Here is a 24184-nt window from a genome sequence, read left to right as displayed (position 1 = left end):
GGACAACGATTTGCTGACTCATTGTGATGGATGGACTTCCTCTAGCAGCCAAGTGAGTCCTTCTCCTTCCCAGGCTTTGAGGATTCGTCAAGATCTTGTCAAGTTTCTTCGACCTTCTCTGGCCTCAGCAGCTACTTCCAGAGCCAGCTTCCTCCCTTAGAGCACAAGTGTCACCTGGTGTGGTGGGACACATGTAAAGCCCTGTATAGTGACTCCAGCTCTTGTCTTAATCTGTTTCCTCCCCAGGTTTACAAAATTGCTGCTCCTCCTGACGGTATGCCAGCCCTTCTTATTCTTACCCAACTTTGCTACTGCTAGAAGGCTGTGTTGGGAAGAGTTTAGTCAATAAGGAGAGAGAAGCCATATAGTAAGCCCAAATTGAGCTTAATATAATTTATCTAAAAAAAAAAAGTTTTAGGCTGGGCATGGTGGTACATAACTTTAATTCTAGCACTTTGGAAGCAGACACAAGTGGGTTTCGGTGAGCTGGAAGCCAGCCTGGTCTACAGAGTTTCAAGATAGCCAGGGCCTCACAGAGAAACCCTGTCTTGGAAAAAAAGAAAAGAAAAGAAAAAGAAAGATCCTTCTGTTTGAAATCATTTCCTTTCCTGCTGACAGGAGTCAAGGAAAGAAAAAGTTGAGCATGGAGAGGAAGTGCCTGCTGGGAGCAGGGCTTGCCTTCCTCCAACCTCAATTTCCCCATTTTAGCTGAAGACAATGAATAAAAATACCCACTCAAGCCCGGGCTACATAGTGAGATCCCCGCTTGAAAACAAAGAAGGTGGAGGATGTGGTTCAGTTGACAGGGTGCGCGGGAGGCACAGCACTTCAGACACCCATCTTGGTGGCACACTCCTGTAATCCCGGGAGTGCTGGGATTAAAGAGGTACACTCCCCACCCCAAGGCAAGAGACTCCATCTCAAAACAAACCAACCCGCCACAGCAGAATAGAGAGAGAACAAAACCTAAGGTAAAGCCATGAGCTATTCTTACTTGAAACATAATGAAAACCTTAACGATTTCCCTTCTCCTCCTCGTTTCACACACACATACACGCGCGCGCGCAGAATAATATGATTTCCCGGTTGCTCCCGAGCAGATCCACAGTGCTTTTTTTTTTTTTTTTAATTGTGGGGCACCAAGTAACTCCTATCTTTCCTCTTCTTTAGCGGGTGCTGATGGTCACCAACACAACCAGTTCCCTGTGCCTGAGCGCCGACCAAACGTGACCCTCTCCCCTCCATTCTTGGCTTCCAACTCCACCCAAAGGCCCCATGAATCACGTCTTCGCAAGAGTTGCACTCCTAGGCAATGTGACTGAGCAAGATGGTCCTCTGCCCTAAGCCGAGAATAGGATAGGGTTCCATAGGACCCCCAACCCACGTGCTCCAAGCCTCCCTCCTCAGGAGCCACCTTCCGGTCCGACGAAAACTACATTTCCCAGGGTGCATAGAGGCGGGTCCTTGCTTCAGGCAGGGGCCCCTGGCGGTGTGCCGTTCCGTCGCCTGTTCGGGGGCGCGCGAGCTAGCACGAGGACAGGGCCAAAGACCCGGAATGAGTTTCCGCGTAGTTCCGCCGTGCCGTGTCTCGATGTGCTTGGCCGTGCCGGGCCAGGACAAGCGTGGGTGGGGGCCTAAGTTGGTGGTACTGGCGACAGGCGCTCGGGACAGCCCGAGTCTTGCTGAGGTCCCCGCCCCGTCCCGGCCGGGCCGGCCTGTCTGTCAGTCACTGGGGCGGAGGCAGCGACCGTAGCGGGGCCAACGCCGGGAGGCGAACAGATCGCGGGCCAGGCGAACGGAGGGGACCTATCTCAGTCCCCCAACTCTACCGACTCTGCCCCAGACTCACGAAACTGCAATCCCGTGCTTCCTTGGACGTCTCCGTATCTCGCGAAGGGCTCTCTCCCGGGTGATCTCCCAGCCCCCCTGACCTCATAGCATCTAGAAGCTCGTCCAGACTGGGGTGTTATGGGTACAGGCCGTTGATTCTGTGACCCCTCACGGGCCAGGGCCTCTGTTTCCCCTATAGGCCTCCCTCCCCTATGACTTTTGATTCAAGGGACAGAGCTGTGACCTCCCACTAGGACCCTTGTCTGGGAGTACCTCACGGACGCCTCCCTTCTGGGAGCCGCCTTAGCGGGTCCCTTTCCGAAGAGCACATCTTTTGACCTCTGCAACCCACTCCCCCTCCAAACGAGGTGGGCAGGCCTCGGCAGCCATGCCCGCCCTGGGCATCCCCTCATCCCACCACCTCCCGGGTACTCAAGCCGGGGTCTAGCAGGGGGCCGACAGCCAAAGGGCTGGGGCAAGAAAGAGATCAGGGTCCACCTCCCTGCCAGGCAGGGAGCAAAGATGGAGCGGCGGGAGGAGCAGCTGGGGGCTGCAGGGGCTGGAGCAGCACCAGCCTTGGACTTCACTGTGGAGAACGTGGAGAAGGTATGAGGGCCTTGGGGTGGGCACTCCAGTGACAGAGCAGAAGTTCTGGGGACTGACACTAATGCCAAAGCTCAGACGCGGGCTCAGTGCCCGCTGGGATGATGCCCCCAGAGCACCTGGTATTTACCATCTCTCTTGGGCAGCCGGCTTGGACAGCAGTGTTGCAGTGCCTAATGGGCTATTTTGGGCTTTCTGTAGACACAGGTCCCCTTTCGGATAGATACTCTAGGATCTTAGGTTGTTCCCTGTAGGGTGCTGAAGGGTTTAGACTTATAACCAAATCGGCTCCTGCCCAGATCCAGGAGAAAAGCAGGCGGAGTTCTGGAGGGAACCAGAAACTCACAAGACCTGCCACTCAGCCACCCCCACCCCCACGTTAGAAACCACACGGATGCTGAATGATCCTGGACCCGACTCACTTTTTTTCAGTCAAAGGCTCACAAAGATATCTGGAGCTAAACCCGTCTGAGTTATATGTTCATTTATCTTCAGAAAGGGTCTTTTCCTTATTGGATGGAAGTCAAACCGGTCCTGGACAGGCAGGAGTGTGCCTGGCTCTCTTGTTTTGTGCTGGGTCCAAGGGGCTTGGCTCTGCTGGCAACTTTACAGGGCCCTTCCTTCCTTACCTGCCCACATGGCTTTCTGCCATGGCCTCCTTCCAGACTTCTCCATTGCCCAGGCCATCTTTTTCTATTCTATTCTTCTCCCAGCAGCCTGGAATGCAGGAATGCACCCGCCCCACCCCCAATACTCCCAAGGATGATCCGAGAGGTAGGGGTATCCTACTGGATAGCAAGGGGCAGTCATAGAAAAACATTTGTTGTTCTTGAGGCTTGTTTACCTAACAAATGTTGAGAACACATATCTTCTTGTTCGGTCTCTTGTCTCCTTTTGCTTCCTTGAGTGGCTGGCTGTACAAGGGACAGTAGCCATAACTGGCTTTCAGGGGGCGGGAGGGTACAGATTTGGTTAATCCTAGTTGGATGGAGTCCATTTAGGGAACCTGGCTGGCCCTTGGGGCTGGACAGTGTTGGCATGGTGGCACATGGTTGGTTTCATGTGCTGCCAGGGAGATGAGCCATTGTTTTCTCTCTGCATGAAGTCCCAATGGAGTTGGGCCTTGGGGATTCTGCTGCTGACAGCTCCCGGGTAGGCACTTGCTTAGGCTGCTTCTGGCCAAGGCCTCTCTGCATCATCTGATTGGAGACTTACTTGTACTCTCTGAAGATGTATGTTCCCACCCTCCCTTCCAGTGTATCCGTTCCAGAGCTACCTGGCCTGAAGCAGTCCTTCTCAGATTTCATACTGGCTTTAGTGCCAGCCTCTGGAGTGACCTCGGGATGATCCTGGGGGAGCAGATGGAGTTTGCTTGTTGGAATCAATGGGAGGAGCTGTATCTAAAGAGCCAGGCTCCTTCAGGCTGTTCTGTACTTGTCTGGAGCTTACATTTATTCCCCGTGGAGTCATTCCCTCCTCCTAGGCCTTGCCCTTACATACCTCCCTGTGGGACGAGCCCAGCCCCGGCCTTTTCTGCTTTCCTGTGGAGAGTCCCTCTCAGAACCCGTTTGTACTATAAGAAGAGAATATGATAGAGCATGGGCAAGATTCAGGCTTTCAAAAGGTCAGCGGAATCCTGAGCTCTCTCCCTTCCTACTCACTCCGTCTTCCCCCAAGTCAGGGAGAGGCAGCATCTTGCAGGACCGAGTCCCACCCTCTGTTCTGGGCTCTGGCAGGATCCAGAGTAGCCAGCACCTGCTCAGTCCTGTGCTGTCCTGCAGGCGCTGCACCAGCTCTACTACGACCCCAATATTGACAACAAGAACCTGGCTCAGAAGTGGCTGATGCAGGCCCAGGTCTCTCCACAGGCCTGGCACTTCAGCTGGCAGCTACTACAGCCAGACAAGGTGCCCGAGATCCAGTACTTTGGGGCCAGTGCCCTGCACATCAAGATCTCTCGCTACTGGAGCGACATCCCCACCGACCAGTATGAAAGCTTAAAGGCACAGCTCTTCACCCAGATCACCCGCTTTGCCAGCGGCTCCAAAATTGTGCTGACTCGGCTGTGCGTGGCGCTGGCCTCACTAGCTCTCAGCATGATGCCTGACGCTTGGCCATGTGCTGTGGCAGATATGGTTCGGCTCTTCCAGGCTGAGGACTCGCCGGTGGATAGCCAGGGCCGTTGCCTGGCCCTGCTAGAGTTGCTGACAGTACTGCCCGAGGAGTTTCAGACCAGCCGCTTGCCCCAGTACCGCAAAGGTCTGGTGCGGACCAGCCTGGCTGTGGAGTGTGGGACTGTCTTCCCATTGCTGGAGCAACTGCTACAACAGCCCAGCTCTCCTAGCTGTGTGCGTCAGAAGGTGCTCAAGTGCTTCTCCAGTTGGGTGCAGCTGGAGGTACCCCTGCAGGACTGTGAGGCGCTCATTCAGGCTGCCTTCGCCGCTCTGCAGGACTCAGAGCTCTTTGACAGCAGCGTGGAGGCCATTGTCAATGCCATCTCCCAACCTGATGCCCAAAGGTGAGTTACTCTCCAGCTTCCCAGAAAGGGAGCGCCCCATCCATCCCGTAGGCATCAATGGGGTGTCTGTCATACGCGTCATCCTACGGAGACAAAAGATGCAGGCGAGACACGGTCCCTATTCTCACTGTGGCAAAAGTGAGGCAGACATTAAACAACTAAATTATCTGGTAGACTATTAACACATTGGCCTGTTCACTTGCCCTCAGCCAGTCACTAAGTCCGTAGCATCCTGCTCCCAGCAAATAATATTGCAGATCTATTATTTCCAGTTTCTGTAACCACCTCCCTAATCCCAGCTGTTATTGTCTCTTTTCCCAGACTTTAGCAGAGATTTCTCGACAGCCTCCTGCTTGCCCCGCCTGTACCCTCTATCAGCCCAACAGTCAGATTGACGGTCTGAAAATGAGGCTCTAATCTTTTCCTTTCCAACCAGTGGCTCTCCTCCATGTTTAAAGTTCAAACTCATCAGTCATAAAGATGCCACCCCCACGAGGTGCACAGCCCAGTTTCAGCTCATGTCACTTTCCTGACTTGCTGTGCTTCGATACGGTCCCGCTCCTTCCCAGCCCCTGAGCAGGAGCCTGGCGCATCACCGAGAAGTTCCCGGTGATTCTTAAGGCCAAGCGTGGTCTTCTCCACCGCGGCATCTCGAGCTCTTGAGTGAGATTCCTGGCTTTTCTTCCAAGCCCATAACGTGACTCCTTTATATATCCGTGTGCATGTCCTCATTAGCCACTCAACTGCAAGGCCAGGGACTCGTCAAATCATGTAGGACCTTGGCAGCCAAGCTCGAGAGTTTTTTTCTTTTAAATAAGTGTTTGTTTTTAAAGATATATTTATTTATTTTATGTATGTGAATACACTGTCACTGTCTGCAGCCACACCGAAAGAGGACATCTGATTCCTTTACAGATGGTTGTGAGCTATCATGTGGTTGCTGGTAATTGAACTCAGGACCTCTGGAAGAGCAGCCAGTGCTCTTAATCACTGAGCTATCTCTCCAACCCTTTTTTTTTCTTCCTGAAGCCAGTATAAATTTCCTGAAGGATTTTATACAGAAAAAAAAATGGTCTGTTGAGGCTAGGCAGTGATGGCACATGCCTTTAATCCCAGCACTTGGGAGGCAGAGGCAGGTAGATTTCTAAGTTCAAGGCCAGCCTGGTCTACAGAGTAAGTTCCAGGACAGCCAGGGCTACACAGAGAAACCCTGTCTCGAAAAAACAAAAAGAAAAAAGAAAGAAAGAAAGGAAAAATGGTCTGTTGGGATTCTTTTGGGTTTAAGTTAGGCTAGAAGAACAAGACTAGAGACCTGACCCTGACACTTGAGAGAAAGGTTTTGGGAATCCTAGGTAGAGATGGAGAGGGAAGCTGTAGAGGCGTGGCTAATGGCTCAAGCCTTGTCAATAGTTGTGTCTGAGTTTGAATTGCAGAGTATGTTTACTAACTGTGAGACCTTGAGTGAACCACTTCTAAGCAAAAATGGAGGCAATCATACAAAGCACAGGGTAATTGTAGTGTTGGAACAGGACGCTGTGTCCAAGCTGGCCCTTGGAATTCAGTAAAGAGTGTTTCGGTTCCTTGAGTAATGGCAGCTCTTTTGTGGCCTTTACTCAGGGCGGGAGATCAGCAGCTCCCATTAGTACATATGTGCTGTGCCACATGCTTTAAATTGGGGACTGTATGTGATGATTTTGCTCTTCTACCATTTGTGATAAGTTTAATGGTAACCTTTTTTCCTTTAAGAGAGAAGCAGACAGTTACTGTTAAGCTGACTAAAGCTGTTTGCTTTAAGCCATTAAGGAACAGAAACTGTTACATGCAGTAGGCTAGAGCTGCTCCTACACACGCACACGCACACGCGCACACACACACACACACACACACACACACACACAGGTAACATAGTCAGTTGCTGTTCTTTAAAACTTTAAAGGGCTGTGGATATCAAGGCTTAGTAGTAGTGCTGGCTGAACACGTACAAGCCCTAGGTTCAATCCCACTACTAAAGAGGGGGGAAAAAGTCAAAGGATATTGGCTGAAAACATGTTTTGGTATGAAAGTTAAATAAGAGAGCATGAGATATTGAGTGTAGTTGCCTGGTACTTCATATTGTCACTTGTATTCGTTAATATTGGCTATTACCTTTGCAAGAACAGATAGTAAAATATTGTGTTAGTAAGATGCTGGCTCCCTAGCGTAGTATAGATAACAAGTCTCATGTGGGGGCTCTTGTGGCAGCATGAAGCTCAAGTGGACAGTGGGCTTAGGTAGTGGCTAAGGAGAACTATCAGGGTAAGTACCAGGGTGATGTCGGGTATCCTTGGATACACCCAAAGTTTACCCACCCAGCTTGTCTCAAGGGCTTTAGCAAGTAATTGATGCCCCTTCTCTTCTGAACGAATGAGCAAGCAAGGGGCCAGTGCGGAAACCCATAGCCTTCTAGGCGCCCATTGGTTGAAGCCCCTTGGTTGCTTAGCAACTCTTCCCATTTTCTCAGCTCTGCTCCCAGAGCTCTAATTGTAGGTCTGGGCTGAGCTCAGTGTGAGCAGCAGCCAAGACATCTCAACCAGCTCTGCTCCAGCTGCAGGAGCTGACCAGCTAGAGCCAGGCCTCATAGACCTGCCTTGACCATGAAAGCCGTCCTCCCAGGCTCCCTTAGCAAGTCTAGAAACCTTCAAGGCCTCAGTCTCATTCTGTTTGCTCAGAGCGCTCAAGCACTCGTGGCAGGAAATCTACACTGGCAGTTTTCCTATGGGTGGGCTATAACAAGCCAGGAGTTGGCACTGGGGCTCTGCTCTGTCCAATCTAGCTTGCTATATTTGCCTTAAGAAAGTGACCTTCAGTAATTACCCTGGGTGATCTCGTCTCTATCTTTCCTGGTGTCCTGGTATTAACCTTCCCTCCAGCGGAGCATACACTCAAGTCATCTTTCTTTCTGTTCCCCTGCACTTGCTCCTGCTTCCTGGCTCTCTCCTTTGAATTTTCCCCCGGAATACACCTTTTGTTTGTTTGTTTGTTTGTTTGTTTGTTTGGTTTGTTGTTTGTTTTTCAAGACATGATTTCTCTGTGTCCTGGTACTCACTTCATAGACCAGGCTGGCCTCGAATTTTTATCTTGCCTTTGTCTCCCAAGCGTTGGGATTAAAGGTGTGGACCACCATGCTCGTCTTTTGAAATACATTTTTAATGCCAGAATAACTTCTCATAGGGAACTGGGGAGAAGGGGAAGTGAACTGGATGGGGTGTTGGGGCTCCCGTCATAAGGACTGGAGATACAAACTGAGGTTTGCACTGATCCTCTGCAGGGAATTGTATTTGGGCCATGAAAGGGAAGCAGATCTACAGTGGTTTAAGAGTTTCTCAATCTGATCTGTGTCTTAAGTTGCTGTGTGACCTTGAGCTATCCTCTGCGTCCTTCTAGTTTATGATGCCCTTGATTTATCCTATTTGAGACTCGAAACATGCTGAGAACCTTCACTGACTAGCTTCTGCCTGCATAAACCGGCAGGTAGTGGATACCTTGGAAGTCAGTGGGGATGCTGTAGAGCTCCATCTCAACTGCTAGGGAGCTTATGGGTCATAGCCTTGGCCCTGCCCCTGACTCTTTGTGTTTGAGCCTGGCCTGAAGGTACCCATTGTCTGGTGGTGCAGCCTGTGTCAGGATCCTGAGACTGAAGCAATCCCAGCTGTCTCCAGGCGATACCCCTTAGGGCTGTCTCTGAACTGGGGGTATCTGGTATGGATAGCTTTTGCTAGCAGAATCTAGAATGGGGTTGTGAGAAGAAAGACAGCCTTCCTGGTCTGGCTGCCTCTTTATGTCCTTTCACCTCACTATATCCAGATGGTGTTGCCTAGCAACTTGCTTAGAGAAAATCCAGGTAATATGGACCCTCAGTCCCCCTTCCTGCCCAGGTACATAAATTGCTACAGCGACACTGCCTGGGACATCAGAGAGGTCCCAAACATCTGATTATCTCTTAGAGTATAACTTCCTCTGCTTCATCCTGTCCCCAAAAAGTGGGTGGAATAAGCTTAGTCTCCGTCCCCTTTGAGTCCTGGCTTTCTCTCCCTGTTCTTGTGCTTCAGAACTCTGACCTGGACATTTTTCTCATCCCATACTTTCCTCCTGGTCAGCTCTTACTGACTCCTGAATCTTCAGCTACCAGCTAGCGATTCCCAAATCTGAGTCTTCGTCTGACCTATTTACTGGGCATCACTCTGACCTATACACTGGACATCACTCTGACCTATACACTGGGCATCACTCTGACCTATACACTGGGCATCACTCTGACCTATACACTGGGCATCACTCTGACCTATACACTGGGCATCACTCTGACCTATACACTGGGCATCACTCTGACCTATACACTGGGCATCACTCTGACCTATACACTGGACATCACTCTGACCTATACACTGGACATCACTCTGACCTATACACTGGGCATCACTCTGACCTATACACTGGACATCGCTCTGACCTATACACTGGGCATCGCTCTGACCTATACACTGGGCATCACTCTGACCTATACACTGGACATCGCTCTGACCTATACACTGGACATCGCTCTGACCTATACACTGGGCATCACTCTGACCTATACACTGGACATCGCTCTGACCTATACACTGGACATCGCTCTGACCTATACACTGGACATCACTCTGACCTATACACTGGACATCACTCTGACCTATACACTGGACATCACTCTGACCTATACACTGGGCATCACTCTGACCTATACACTGGACATCACTCTGACCTATACACTGGGCATCACTCTGACCTATACACTGGGCATCAGGGTTTTATGTCCTAATCTTTCTGAGAACTCCTATTTGTACGACTTGTCTAATGCTGAGCTTCACCTCTTGTCAAAGTGTTCCTGTTCCTGTCTGCCTTCCCCATGTCTCAGTGATTCCGGAGTTGTCCTCTGTACTCAGCCAGTCATTATGTCCTGTCCGTCTTACCTGTTAGCTCTAAATTCAGCTAGTTCACTCCCATCATGTTGCCACCAGACAGCACGAGTTAGGACTTGGTGGCAGCCAGTGGGAACTGGTGCCCTTAGGAGCTGTCACTGTCACTACCTTCCAAAGTCTCCTTTAACAGTGTTCCTGACATGGACACCCTTGTCCAGTGTCCCCTAACACTATGTTCCTTTCTTGGGGTTGCAGTAATGAAGCACCACAAACAGGTGGCTTTGAATGACAGAAATTGCCACACAATTGTGGAGGCTAGATGTCTTGTCTGAAATGGAGGTGTCAGCCAGCCTCTGCTCCCTCTGAAACCTTAGAAGACTTCTTCCCAGCCTCCTCCTGGCTTCTGGTTTGCTGGCAGCTTTTGCATTCCTTGGCTTGCAGCTGCACAGCTTGAGTGTTTACCTTTCTCTGTACTTGGCATTGTCCCATGATGTCTCTGCCATCACATGGCTGTCTTATAAGGACACGAGTCATACTGGATTAGGAGCACACTTGTAGTATACTTTTATGTGCAATGATGCTTTTCCAAGTATCGCCACATTTTCAGGTACGGGGGGTTATAAGATGCCAACATTATCTGTTTGCACACGTGCACAATAGCCTTTGTGTAGTTCCTAAGGAGCTGTCTACCTTAGTTTTTGAGACTGGACCTCTCACTGGCTGGAGCTTACAAAGTAGGCTAGGCTGGCAGGCCAGTAAGCCCTTGGAATCCTCCTGTCTCTGTCTCCCCAGTACTGGTATCACAAGTACACCAGTTTTTTTGACATGGGAGATCAAACTCCTGTCTTCATGATTATACGACATGAGCTATCTCCCCAGCCCTTCAACATGTCTTCTTAGGAGATTTTTCAACCTGTAACAGTCTAGCCTCTGAGTCTCCAAAATTCATGTCACACTATCATACACAGAGAAGGATTCTCTTTATCCCAGTTCCCTCCAAACATTAACCCATGACAGCATCAACTTCCAGCCCTACCAGAGGGGCTTCAAACTATAACTTGGACTTTCTTGTGCTCCTGCCCAGAGCTCTCCTGAAGATCTCTGACCTAAAGTTCTCAGCAGGAGCAGCATCAAAGCAGCCTTGGTCTCTTTTTGATAGGAAGGCTTTGGTAAAGGCGGGGGAGATTGCCTTTCTCTCAAAGCTGGCGGGGCTGGGCAGACATCTCTGATGGACCGCCTTACCTCATGCCTCTAGGTACGTGAACACACTCCTGAAACTCATTCCTCTGGTGCTGGGACTGCAGGAACAACTGCGGCAGGCAGTGCAGAATGGGGACATGGAGACCTCCCATGGCATCTGCCGTATTGCTGTGGCCCTGGGCGAGAACCACTCTCGGTAGGGAGCGGGGTGGCTGCTGGTGGGATGGCAGAGCCCATCAAAGGTTCAAGTTATGGACCCTCATTGGGGAGGTACAGTGAACTAACTGTGCCCCTACGCCTCAACCCCACCCCACAGGGCCTTGCTAGACCAAGTAGAGCACTGGCAGAGCTTCCTGGCACTCGTCAACATGATCATGTTCTGCACTGGCATCCCTGGCCACTATCCTGTCAACGAGACCACCAGCTCCCTCACTCTCACTTTCTGGTACACACTGCAGGTATGTCTGTGTGACCGTCAGATGGATGGGGCCTTTACGAAAGGAGGTGGGTCACGGGCAGCTGAGGCTGCCGAGGAGGCAGTCTGACTGTCTTTCCTGGCTCTCTCAGGATGACATTCTGTCCTTTGAGGCAGAGAAGCAGGCTGTGTACCAGCAGGTGTACCGGCCAGTCTACTTCCAGCTGGTGGACGTGCTTCTGCACAAGGCCCAGTTCCCTTCTGACGAGGAGTATGGATTCTGGTCCTCAGACGAAAAGGAGCAGTTCCGTATCTACAGGTGATGGCAGCAGGCCAACCCCAATGAAGTAAGGGGAGAAGCCAGACTGCCTGGCTTCTAGGGTTCTTTTCTCTAGCCTATAGGCAATTTTGCAGGGTCATGAGGGTCCTTGGGTAGGCTCCTGGCTTACTGTAAAGATCCAGGCAGTATAAAAGGCCTTCTTTTGCTTTTCAGGGTGGACATCTCAGACACACTCATGTATGTCTATGAGATGCTGGGGGCTGAGCTGCTTAGCAACCTCTATGACAAGCTGGGCCGTTTGCTCACCAGCTCAGAGGAGCCCTACTCCTGGCAGGTACCTCCCAATCCTGATTCCCTCTGCCCTCCCTAAGTTGTTGCACCCTTCATCTAAGTCAAGCCACGGTACCCTCTTTTCCCAGCACACAGAAGCCCTGCTCTATGGCTTCCAGTCCATTGCAGAGACCATCGATGTCAACTACTCTGATGTGGTACCAGGGCTCATTGGCCTCATCCCACGGATCAGCATCAGCAACGTGCAGTTGGCGGATACTGTCATGTTCACCATTGGTGAGGCCTGGCATACCTCCATGACTATGTTCTCAGAGCTACAGCACCCATCCCTAAGCATGGCTGGCCTGGGTCCTGTCCAAACTCAGAGAGATACATCTTCCCCCATACAGTCAGCATTGCAGCCAACTAACTGTCTGGCAAGTGCTGGGATCTTTTCTGCAGTGCACGGAGCTTCATCTCAGCGATGCTAATCTGCTGTCAGTCTGTGGAGCAGCAGTAGCGCTGGGCCTCCGTCGAGTAATCCCTTTCTGCTTTTCAGTGATGAGGCTCATGCTCGAGCATCACCGCCTTCATGCCCACACTGTCCCCCGAGCTCTCTGGGTGGCCTGGAACTGGAACTTAATCATCCTGAAGTCTTGCCTGCCTCAGAGAGCCTTTTCTTTCCTCTCTCTAGGAGCTCTGTCTGAATGGCTGGCTGACCACCCCGTCATGATCAACAGCGTTCTGCCCCTTGTGCTGCATGCCCTAGGCAATCCTGAGCTGTCTGTGTCATCTGTGTCGACCCTCAAAAAGATCTGCCGAGAGTGCAAGTATGACCTGCCGCCCTATGCTGCCAACATTGTAGCTGTCTCCCAGGTATGCAGGGGGTCCCTGGACGGGACGGGGCCTCACAGTGCCCTGGCCCACGCTGATTTGTTATTCTCTACCCTCAGGATGTGCTGATGAAGCAGATTCACAAGGTACGGCTCAAGCTTTCTAGGGGTCCCCTTGGGCTTTTGGTGGGGATCGCTCACCCCTTCTGCCTTCTCCTCGCCATTACAACCCTTCCCGAGAAGGTCATTCTCCTCTCTGCTCACAAGCCGTGGTCAGGATGGACCGTCCCTGTTTTCTGCCCCCACAGACAAGCCAGTGCATGTGGCTGATGCAGGCCCTGGGCTTCCTGCTGTCAGCCCTGCAGGTGGAGGAGATCCTGAAGAACCTGCACTCCCTCATCTCTCCCTACATCCAACAGCTGGAGAAGCTGGCAGAAGAGATAGTGAGTGAGCTCGGGGACCTGGGGCAGTGCTGGGACTCAGGGGCTTCTCTGTCAGCATAGGAGTGTGGGGATGTTGGGCTGTCACTCAGGCTGGGCCTGGGAGATCTGGAGCTTGATTCGATTCTCCCTATAGCCTAATCCCTCTAACAAGCTGGCCATTGTCCACATCTTGGGGCTTCTTTCCAACCTCTTTACCACACTGGACGTCAGTCATCATGAGGATGATCATGAAGGCCCTGAACTCCGGAAGTTGCCAGTGCCACAAGGACCCAACCCGGTAGGTGACATTGTCTTTGCTCCCTTCCTTGTGGCAATGTCTTTGTCACCCTTCAAGTCTGTGGGTAATGTTAGCATTGCTCCCTGACCCCTCAGAGGTCCTTTGGCCTTCCACCTTCTATGTGGCCACGTCATTGCATCGCTTATCCCACGGATAATGTCTTCTCTGTCCTCATCCTGACGGGGTGATGTCATTGAGGTTTATTTGCTCCACCCCCCGGTACACACGGACATTATCCTTTGGTACCACTGAGCTGTATTCTGAGCTCATGTTCAACCCCTTCTCTTTAGAGTCTCTGTCCTCATTCACTGCCCTCTGCAGGCACTCGGGATGCTCATGTGTCCACGCGTAGTAGTTCTTGAGAGGAAGTGCACAGAAAGATTCCTGCAGGGCAGAGTGATAAACACTGTAATAACTTGGCATATTTTTGGGCTGACCTCTTTGCCTTTTTGTTTTTTGTTTTTCTTTTGAGACAGGGTCTTGCTAGATAGCCCTGGCTGGCCTGGAACTTGCTATGTAAACAAAGATGGCCTGAGCGCAGATATCCTCCTGCCTCTGCCTCCTGAGTGCTAGGATCAAAGGTGTTTGTAACTTGACAGTCTTGTTTTTGTGGTGTTAGAGATTGGACCTAGGGCCCTGGACACGCTAGGCAAGCACTCTGCCACCCATCCACATCCCCAGCCCTTGAGGTGACCTGTCAAACTATATGACATGGGACAAGCTTCAGCTTCCCTCCCAAAGCCATGGCCACTGGGGTCTGCGGCTGCTCATTGCAGGACTGTTGGAGCAGAGGAAGCCTGAGTGAGATAGGTTGACAGACAGCAAAGTTCTACACAAGTGCCAGGGACTACGTTAGCTATTGACCTTACACGCCCCAGGTTCTCCTGGAAAAAAAGAAAGCCAGGGATACCCTGGCCTCAGCTCAGCTCTACACCTCGGCCTCAGTTACTACTTGGGCTCTAGGCCAAGCCTGGGCTCCCATGATCCCACAGAACCACCCTTTTCTTCTATGGCAGTAATTGTCCTGCCCTCCCTATCTCCCAGGACCTCAGCCTGCTCTCTGCTCTGCCATAAGCTGCCCGTATCCACGCATCCCGTGGGGCTCCCTACCCCACGCACATTTGGTGAGACAGCACCTCCTCCTCACGGGGTAGCCTATTGCTTTGGTTTTTATGAGCAGAAATGGATAGAGAGAGAGATTTCTGTTTTGTTTTGTTTGCAAAGCTGTCACAATTTTATCAAGAGCTAAAGATGCCTCTGCTTTGTAGTTCTGAGTCTTCTGAAATGACCTACAGTTCAAGACATTCTTCTCTTTCATTGTTGGGGGGTTCAGCACATCATCTCTTGCCCCAGGGGTCCTAGGTCCCAAATCCTCAGTGTGCAGTTGAGGGTGATGGGTTGAACCGTTGTCTCCTGCCTACTGCCAGGCCCCCGGGTGGCAGCTGAGTGGCGGTGGCATCTTCCTCCTCCCTGTGTCTTTAGGTGGTGGTTGTGCTGCAGCAGGTCTTCCAGCTCATCCAGAAGGTGCTGAGCAAGTGGCTGAATGACGCCCAGGTGGTTGAGGTGAGCCCTGGCCCTCGCGGGCTGATTTTGGCCCAAAGGATTGCTTCCTCGCTGCTCCCTGCAGTGTGGTCTGGAGAGAACAAGGAGGGAAGGCCGCAACACTGACAGGAACACGTGTCTTCTGTGAAGACGCTCTCCCTTCCCCGACCACCACTGCTCCAGTATCACAGAAGTGCTTGGTCAGAGGAGAGTGACCATAAGCCAAGTCACAGATGTCTGTCGTAGTGTCAGAGACCTGGCTTTGGTTCCTGAGTTGAGATTTTGGTTGCTCTTACAGTCCCCTGAGAAGAAATGGTAGCCAAGTTAGTAGCAGGAATTAAGTGGCAAAGTTCGAGCCCATGCTCCTTTGTGGAGCGTTATTTGCCCCTTCTTTTCAGCCCGAGGAGTAGGACACTTAATGTCGCTTGGTTTGCAGGGCTTGGCGGGACTTCTGGACAAGGTTCCTTTCTTAGGCCTCCCTCCCATGACCTGCTGACAAGAGTCTTCTCGCTTCCCTCCCCAGGCGGTATGCGCCATCTTTGAGAAGTCTGTTAAGACACTGCTGGATGACTTTGCCCCCATGGTGCCGCAGCTCTGTGAGATGCTGGGTCGGATGTACAGTACTGTTCCCCAGGCCTCTGCTCTTGACCTCACCCGGCAGGTAAGCCGTCTGCTTTGGGCAATAGGTGGTCTGGGTGTCATCTTGTTAGAGACCTGTCCCTGGGTGGGAATGTGTCAGATGGCTGCCATGGCTGGGGTCCCCACCTGTGTTCCAGGGATGTTGTCCTGGTGAGGCGGACCTCAGCTGACCAGCACCCCCTGCTTTGTTGTAGCTGGTCCACATCTTTGCCCACGAGCCTGCCCACTTTCCCCCAATAGAGGCCCTCTTCCTGCTGGTGACTTCCGTCACACTCAGTCTCTTCCAGCAAGGTAAGTGCCCATCAGGGTCTCTGCTGCCCATCAGGATCTCTGCCACCACCACCACCACCACCGCCGCCGCCTCTGCTTCCTCCACTGGGGAGCCAATGCTACCCCACTCTGTTCTTGATACCCTGGTCACACATGGGACTTGATGGGAAACTTGGGGAATGAAGCACAGCACAATTGTTACCTATAGGTAGTTGACACTTCAGGTTGAAGTGGACAAAATGGTGAATGGTATCTTATAGCCTGCCTGCGTTCCAGACCAGCCTGGCTACCCGGGGAAGCTGGGCTCAGTCTCTGAGTGACTTGGGTCACTAGTCTGGCTCATTGCCTTTGGGATATAGTAAGAAGTTGGAGGAGCATGGCCTTTGAAACCAGGTAGACCTAGAATCTAAGGCATAACCACCAAACTAGTTGTGTGACCTTGGGTAAGTCACATCCCTTCACTGAACCTCTTTTCCATGTCAGTTCAGGGACTCCGGTTCCTTGGGTCCTGGCTTGGGCTTTTGCATATGAAGTACTCAAGTGCTGATTCCTCTTTTCATATCAAAATTTAGTCCTTTCAGAGCCCAAAGTGCCTTCAGGAGTGGTCCCAGTCCCTCTTTCTGTGGCCTTCTGCCTGAGAAAGTTGGGAACTGGCCTTCAGGCTTCCTGTCTAACCTGGGTTCTAACCTGGCACAGAGGCAATGCTACTCTGTCAGTCCCATGAGCCTAGCCTGGATTTGAGCTTTGAGGTTGAGCAGAGGTGTCCGCTGGAGCCCGGAGTGCTCACATCTCATATGGTTAGTGTCTGGTCCCTTGTGGGCCATGGCACAGATCCAGAGTGTGACTGTCCTCCACTCCATCTCTCCTGTTCCTTATGCCCCCTTTCCGGATGAGTCAGTCCCATTGATCCTGGGTCTGTTCATCCCTCAGAGGGTCCACTGCTCCTCCCCCTCCACGAGCCCTTTCTCAGTTTAGCCTCTGCCTCACTTAACTCCATAAACTCCTCTGTGCACATGCGCCCCTCTCTCCAGCCCATCCAGCATCCAGCAATCATACTGTACTTCATAAAACACTAATATGACCACTTTTCCTCTCTGGCCTAACCCGTTCAGATGCTGCCATCCTCAGGTTATTGTCACATCCCCACAGGACCGAGCTCTGGTGTATCTCTAAAGTTCTCTCCTGATGGGAGCAATCAAGCCACACTGACTCTTTTTACCATGCCCTATTTGAACTCTATGAGTTGCTCCTCCAATTGGGAAGTGCTACGCCCTTGACTGGGTGGACTCTCACTCATTCATTCCCTAGACAGAAGGCAGGCGTTACTCCTCAGACAAGGGACTTTGAGATAGAGCTGGGTCCTTGTAGCTATGAACAAAAACTCCACCATACTTATACTGCTGATATAAAGCACAGGCCAAGAGATTAATAATCTCTGTGTCTGTCTTTCTTCATGGACTGAACTTTCTCGGGTCAGGATTGCATCTCCTCTACTACAGTTCTCTACCACAGTCCCTGTGTCCAGAATGAGGCCAGTCTCAGGCACTGTTGAATCAAGGAGGGCTCCCTGCCCCCAGAACCTTTCTCCCACCCTATCCGGCCCAAGCAGTAAGGGAACGGTACACTGACCACACTGCTCTAACAGTAGGAACACTGTTCTAATATGGCAGATCAGACCTTTCCAGGACCTGAGTGACACAGACTTCAGAGATAGAAGATCAGCCTCAGGTCGTGGCTCCTAGTAGCCTGGGGAAGGAGGAAAAGGAGAGGTTATGGGTCACAGGTGGGGAGACAGAACACCTGTGACTTACACAAGATCACACAGCTACTCAGTGGTATCTCAGGCAGGTGCCTTTCTATTACATCCCACTGAGAGTGGAGAAGCCAGGGGCGGGAGCAGCCTTGCTCTTCCTCCAGGATTGGTCAAAGCCGAGGCAGGGAGAGCCAACATTGTTATTTGTCAGAGTTGTTGGTTGTCTTGTTGGGTACGATAGTCCCCATACCTGGTTTGCTATTCCAGTTTCAGTCTAACTCAAGCCTTTGCCTTCCCGCTGGGTCCTGCATGGGGTGACACAATGACTGTTTTCCTCTTTTGGTATGTCCAGATACTGAGCTGCCCTCAGTCCTGAGTCTGGCTATCTCCCAAGTCTGCCATGCGGAGGGACTTTGCTGGGTTGGAGCTCTCTTTCATTACCTTAAGATGCAGTTTATTCCCCTGGCCCTACTGATGACTGGGCAGCCTTGTAGCACCCAGGGTCCTGCCCTGCCTAAATAAGAGTACTTTAGCTTAAGCAAACAAAAGTCTTATCTTAGCCAGACCAAGAGCCCTAAAGTCATCAAACTCAAGGGGACACTTACTCGAGGTCTCATGCCCTGGACTTCCCAGGGCCTCCAGCCAAGCCTCAAAACGAAGTGCCATGGACTAACCTACAGCCAGCTGTGCCCTCCACTTAGATGGTTGTGATAGGGAAGTATATGCCAAGAAACAGTATAGGGCTACCCCGGCCAATCAAAGCCACAGCAAGAGTGTGGAGACTGTTCCCTAAGCTCTGTGGAGTCTAGAATTGCTTGAGCACCAAGAAATCACTGCGGGACTGGCTTGAGGTGGAACGGGGAGTAGGTGGAAGGTCCCTGGGGGAGCTGGGGCAGGCCCGTCCTTCACTCTGCCGTCTCTTTCTGTTGGGCTTCTCCCAGTTCATGGTTTTTGTATGTTTTGTTTCTTTATCTTGCTTCCTGCTGCTCATGTGCCCCATGCTGTCTCCCGCGGGCTCTCAGTCCCACATAACTATATGAGGTTGAGTTGCTGTTTGTATAATTTTTTCTTAAGTTCCATCTTTATTATATTTTAGGGCCCAGGGATCATCCTGATATTGTTGATTCATTTATGCAACTCCTGGCACAGGTGTGTTTTAGTTTTATTCATTCACGTTCTGTTCTCTCTCTCTCTCTCTTTCTCTTATGTTGAAATTCAATTTAAGCCTATTTTTAGCTTTCTGTTGACAAATTTTTTTTTCTGTTCAGTTGAATAGAGTTTCTTCATCTGTTTCCGTGGAAGTTGACAACCCAACATCCCCCTTTAGTGCCCCTTTGCCTCAACTAGCTCAGTCACCTACAAAGACCAGAGAGGCTGATCCTGAAGGGAGGGAAGGAGACGGGAGGGGGTGGCGACTGTACCCAACAGTTCCTGTGTGGCCAGCTTACCCAGAACTGTCAAGAGTAGGGTTGAAGTTGAAGGGCCTGGGCTTCACTGTCTCCGTGCTCCCGCCGGGGACTGCCTGCCTGAGTGCTCCCAGCTTGCTCCTAAGAGGTAGGCTGGGAGCACCTCCAAAGAGCAGAGTTCAAGGCGAATGTACACCGTGCAGTCCAGAGTGCATCTGGTGGAAAGGTTGTGCTGCTGGAGGTGGGGTCCAGGCTCCACTTTGAGACCTCCCTAGGATGTGTTTGTGTGTCTGGGGTGTGCTCTCAAGTATGTTGACCTTAATTTGTATGTTTGGAGTTTGGTTTTGGAAAGGAACAGAAGTCATCTGGTATAATTAGGCATTGTGCTGGACGCTGAGATAGGTGTGAATCCAATGGGATGAGCGATGATGATGAGGGCGGCCCCTACATTGAATGTATGTGGACATGTGATATGTTAGACAGTTGATGGATATTGACTATGGATATGTGTTGGTTCTGTGTGTGTGTCTGAACTGGAGAGGTGAGTTTTTGATGAGAATAAGAATGTGTTGTGAGTTGTTGGCATGCCAACATTGAATGAACATGGCTTGGCAGATGTGTCAGGCTATGGGTGGGTGGAGGTAGGTGTGATGGGTTCTCTGTAAGAGAGTCCCTGTGGACTGGAAGGGTTCTGTGAGTTGGAGTTAATGGCTATCTTTCTGCTTGCTTATCCCACAGGGCATCCACTGAGTTTGTAGTAATGCTGTGACTCTGATAGAATATGAGCACATGCAGTGGGTGTGGTTCTTGCTCTCCTGGAGCCTACAGTCCAGTGGGGATATGGGAGAAGGAGTGAAGAATGCTGGTATTCTGGCCCTGGATGGGCATGCGTGTGGGTGTCTGTGAAGGTGTGTCTTTGGCCAGGAGGGTGTCTTAGTGTATTTGCGGGTATGTTGGTATGGTCTACCTGTGGGAGAGGGCTGTTTGTGTGTGGATGGTTTGGGATGTGTGAGGGTTGGCTGTGTAATGGGAATGAAAGCATGCTGTAAATGCAGAAGAGTGTCTATGAAGGTGTAACAGGTGTGCAAGTAGAGCGTTTCAGGGTGGGGTATATGTAGGGTTGTTTGCACTTATATAAACATGGAGGTATCGAGTGGGTATTCATGAGGGGCTGGAAGGGTCTATGTGATGTGTGCTGGGGGCAGTGTTTAAGGACTGCTGGAGTTGTGCCGAATGTCTTCTGCGGCGACTCAAGGATGTGCCAACCATGTCCAGTAGCCCTCGGGGCAGGCCATCTGCCCCCATCCATCTGCTACCCCCATGGCAGCACTGGCTCCTAGGATGGGGGATGGCTGAGAAGGCCCTGAACAGAGAGCATCCTGGAGGAAAGAAGGGATGAGGGATCCAGATCTCCTGTTCTACTTTTCCTCTTCCTGAAGGGTGTGGGAGTGGATGCTGGGCTGGATCTTCCTGTCCAACTGCTAACTCTTCTTCCTGCTACCCTTCCACAAGCCCGAGAGGCTCCACTTCTGTGATTCAAAACACAGTCACTACCAGCTACCTGGAACCTTTGGGAAGGGAGGGGGAAGCTGTTTGCTTAGGGGGTGACTGGGACCTAAACACTCATACCTGTGCATTCAGACCTACCTACTGTGCATTCAGACCTACCTACTGTGCATTCAGACCTACCTACCGTGTATTCAGCATCCCTGGGGCAGCTCCTCACTCGACTGAACTCTGGGGTGATGTGGGTTCCTCAGAGATCTGGGTGGCATATCCTGTACCTAGGATACATGAAGTTAGGAGACTGGGTGGCAGGTGAGTGGGAGGATGGTCCTTGGAGCCGGCTGGGGCTGGGCTTACCAGCTCCACCTCCTGCAGGCTTTGAAGCGGAAGCCAGATTTGTTCCTGTGTGAGCGACTGGATGTCAAAGCTGTGTTCCAGTGTGGTAAGTGGGGCCAAGTGGAAAGTCGGGCCTGGGGTTCCCCTGCATCACTAGGCCCCATCTGACTTCCCTCTCCCTCTCCCACAGCCGTGCTGGCCCTCAAGTTCCCTGAGGCACCTACTGTCAAGGCCTCCTGTGGCTTCTTTGTGAGTCCCATGCTGACCCCTGATTCCCCCCAGTACTCGGAGGGTAGGGGTGTGGTGTGCAGATCTTGACCTCGGAGAGGTGGGAAGGAGCTGGGGCTGACAGGCTTCTCACCTGCAGACTGAGCTGCTGCCTCGATGTGGGGAAATAGAGTCTGTGGGGAAAGTGGTACAGGAAGATGGCCGTATGCTGCTCATAGCAGTGCTGGAGGTGAGCTGGAGTAAGTGGTTGGGTGTGGGGAGACCTTCACTGCTGAGGCGGCTGGCATTGTGTTGTGGGGATGGGGGTTGCTGAATCTTTGGTTTCCTGAGTTCTCCGACTGTTTCTCCCACGGTTAAATGTTTGAACGTTGCTGTGAGGATCTGCAGTCTCTTAAAAGACAGTGCTCACTTACACAGCTTGGCTGTGGACGTATCCCAGAGAGCCTGTGATATGGCTAGGCCTCCTTGCTACAGAGGAGACAGGCTCTGGTGCACTGAGAACCCCTCTTCCTCAGGCCATCGGGGGCCAGGCCTCCCGTAGCCTCATGGACTGTTTTGCCGACATCCTGTTCGCCCTGAACAAACACTGCTTCAGCCTCCTGAGCATGTGGATCAAGGAGGCTCTGCAGCCACCTGGTTTTCCATCTGCCCGTCTCAGCCCTGAGCAGAAGGACACCTTTAGCCAGCAGATACTTCGGTGAGCAGAGCTGGTGTGGGCCTGAGCTGGGGTGTGGATGTGATGGTGTTGGTAGACAAAGCTGATATGCTCTCCCTTCCCTACAGTGAGCGAGTAAACAAGAGACGGGTGAAGGAGATGGTGAAGGAATTTACACTGCTCTGCCGGGGGCTACATGGCACGGACTACACAGCTGACTACTGAGGGACATGTGTGTCCCGCCTCACCCCTTCTTACCCCTTCCTGTTCCCAAAGAGTAAACCTGGACTCTTACTGCTGCCTCTGCCTCCTTTCTCTGTCCTCCATCACCTACATGGACCCAAGCCTGACGGAAGAATGGAAAGATGCTCGGACCCAGGCCTTGGTTTAGAATAGTGGGGACATAGGGAGGGTGTGGTACCAAATGCCTTTAATCCTAGCCCTTGGGAGGCAAAGGCCAGCGGACCTGTGTAAGTTCAAGGTCAGCCTGGTCTATCTACACAGTGAGTTCCACGATATCCAGCGCTGAATAATGAGAACCTGTCTCAAAAAACAAAACAAAGAATGGAGGGGACACCTAGCTCTCAGGGAGGGTGTTACCATCCAAGCTGCCTAGCCTGGAACCAAATACTGCCTGTTCTTGCTCCCAGGGTGAGAGGCTACAGTACAGCAGCATCAGCAGCCCATATATACTCCTGTTAGATTCATGCATACATTTAATCAGCAACCTAATCTGAGTACTAGGTCCCTGGTTCTAAGCCAAACAAAGGCTGGCCCCATCGTAGCTAATGTACTCAGTAGAGAATGGGTTCAGAATGGCTGTGTGGAGAAAGTTGCATTTCTGTTGAGAATATGTGCCTTCAGGATCCACCTGGGGTATGGGAAGAAATGGTGTGGAGATTAGATTTCCAGGATGGATGTGTGGTATGGTATTTTATTTTTATTTATGTTCATTTATATTGAGTACATTTCAAGGGGTCAGAGAGCTGGGCTGCAGCCAGTGTACCACCTGCACCTTGATAAGGTGTTTTAGAACACCACTTGCACGTGGTCAGGAGGGCTGTAGAAAGTAAGGTGGAGTGAGAGGAACTGGAAGGCCTTTCATCCCTTAAAGGAGGAATAAGGGTTACCTAACGTTGCCTGTGTACCCCTAGCTCTCCCTCTTAGCACCTTTAAGGCAGATCAGATCAGTCCGTCAGGACCACGGACAGCGCACGGCAGCCGGACTTCTTCCTTTATTTTCTCAGCTGTAGTTCTGTCTGCCCTGCCCTTCTGGTTACCCATCAGTAAGATCAGAAGAACGGGCTGAGTTCGCCCCACTCCCATCCATGACATCTGAATCCACTTGCTGGATGGGGTAACTGCATCCCATCCTCTGATCTTCCCCAGCTTTTGTACTGATTCTGCCTTTCATTCTTTTCCATCCAGTGTCTTCCTCAGCCAGCTAGTAGCATCAGTGTCTTCCACTTCATTATTTATCCCGCTCCTCAGTCCCAATTAAAAAAAAATGTGTATGTGTGTATGGCTGAGTTTATATCTGCGCACCACCTGAGTGTAGTTGCCTGCAGGTATTAGAAAAGGGACAAAAAAAAAAAAAAAAAAAAAAAAAAAGCTGGGCGTAGTGGCGCACGCCTTTAATCCCAGCACTTGGGAGGCAGAGACAGGCGGATTTCTGAGTTTGAGGCCAGCCTGGTCTACAAAGTGACTTCCAGGATAGCCAGGGCTATACAGAGAAACCCTGTCTCGAAAAAAAAACAAAACAAAAAAAAAGGAAAGGGACCTCCTAGAACTGGAGTTGCACATAGTTATAAGCCACCATGTGGGTGGTGGTAACTGAACCCACTGCAAGCACAGCAAGTGCTCTTAGCCACTGAAACATTTCTCCAGCCCCGTTAGTCCCATTCCCACAGTCCTGATTTCTCAGCTCTCCTGGAGGATGCAGAGATGCGCCACATGTTTTCAGTCCTTTTTCCCTACGGCATCACGTGAAGAGAGTCTTCCTCTCCCATCCCTCCTTATGATAAGAAGTCGTGTGGGAGAATGTGGGATGTAGCTCAGCCAGAGAGTCGTTGCTTTCCATGCACGAGGCCCCAGGTTCAGTCCCAAGGAGGTGGGGCGAGAGAATAAATTCGGGCTCTAAAGCCCAGTTTCTAGAACCAGCAGACATGGTTTTGTTTTTCTTATCTATATGGGATAATTCTTGCTTCTAATGATGAACTGGTGAACTTAGCAAGGGTCAGTGTTTG

At 51.3% G+C, this 24184-nt stretch overlaps 1 protein-coding gene across 6 annotated transcripts; it reads left to right on the top strand.

Moving 5' to 3' along the window:
* The first annotated feature begins 1501 nt into the window (after nt 1-1501).
* Ipo13 (importin 13) lies at nt 1502-23456 on the top strand. Of its 6 annotated transcripts, none has more exons than XR_003954913.1 (20): nt 1502-2436; nt 4215-4951; nt 11141-11281; nt 11402-11543; nt 11653-11819; nt 11994-12114; nt 12200-12347; nt 12745-12926; nt 13004-13030; nt 13192-13326; nt 13460-13603; nt 15086-15166; nt 15669-15806; nt 15922-16075; nt 18904-18956; nt 21095-21161; nt 21246-21304; nt 21423-21512; nt 21799-21980; nt 22067-23456. XR_003954913.1 is itself a non-coding variant. In NM_146152.3 (20 exons), the coding sequence occupies exons 1-20, from the start codon at nt 2353-2355 to the stop codon at nt 22161-22163; spliced, it is 2892 nt and encodes a 963-aa protein (NP_666264.1). In that variant the 5' UTR covers nt 1725-2352; the 3' UTR covers nt 22164-22231. The 6 variants fall into 6 exon arrangements, 2 of the variants coding, with proteins under 2 accessions (XP_017175636.1, NP_666264.1); NM_146152.3 differs by having other exon boundaries at nt 1725-2436; nt 15979-16075; nt 22067-22231; XR_376308.4 differs by lacking the exon at nt 18904-18956 and having other exon boundaries at nt 15979-16075.
* The last annotated feature ends 728 nt before the right edge of the window (nt 23457-24184 follow it).

This window comes from Mus musculus, chromosome 4, assembly GCF_000001635.26.
Source record: "Mus musculus strain C57BL/6J chromosome 4, GRCm38.p6 C57BL/6J".
NCBI lineage: Eukaryota > Metazoa > Chordata > Mammalia > Rodentia > Muridae > Mus > Mus musculus.
Note: the sequence above shows the minus strand (reverse complement) of the source record. Positions and strands in the feature narration are given on the sequence as shown.

Bases quoted from the DNA above. Each gene is read 5' to 3' on its own strand.
- Ipo13 (NM_146152.3), top strand. From the start codon at position 2,353: ATGGAGCGGCGGGAGGAGCAGCTGGGGGCTGCAGGGGCTGGAGCAGCA. The intron at 11,282-11,401 runs GTAGGGAGCGGG...CCCACCCCACAG, and splicing joins CTGGGCGAGAACCACTCTCG to GGCCTTGCTAGACCAAGTAG. The intron at 12,927-13,003 runs GTATGCAGGGGG...CTCTACCCTCAG, and splicing joins ACATTGTAGCTGTCTCCCAG to GATGTGCTGATGAAGCAGAT.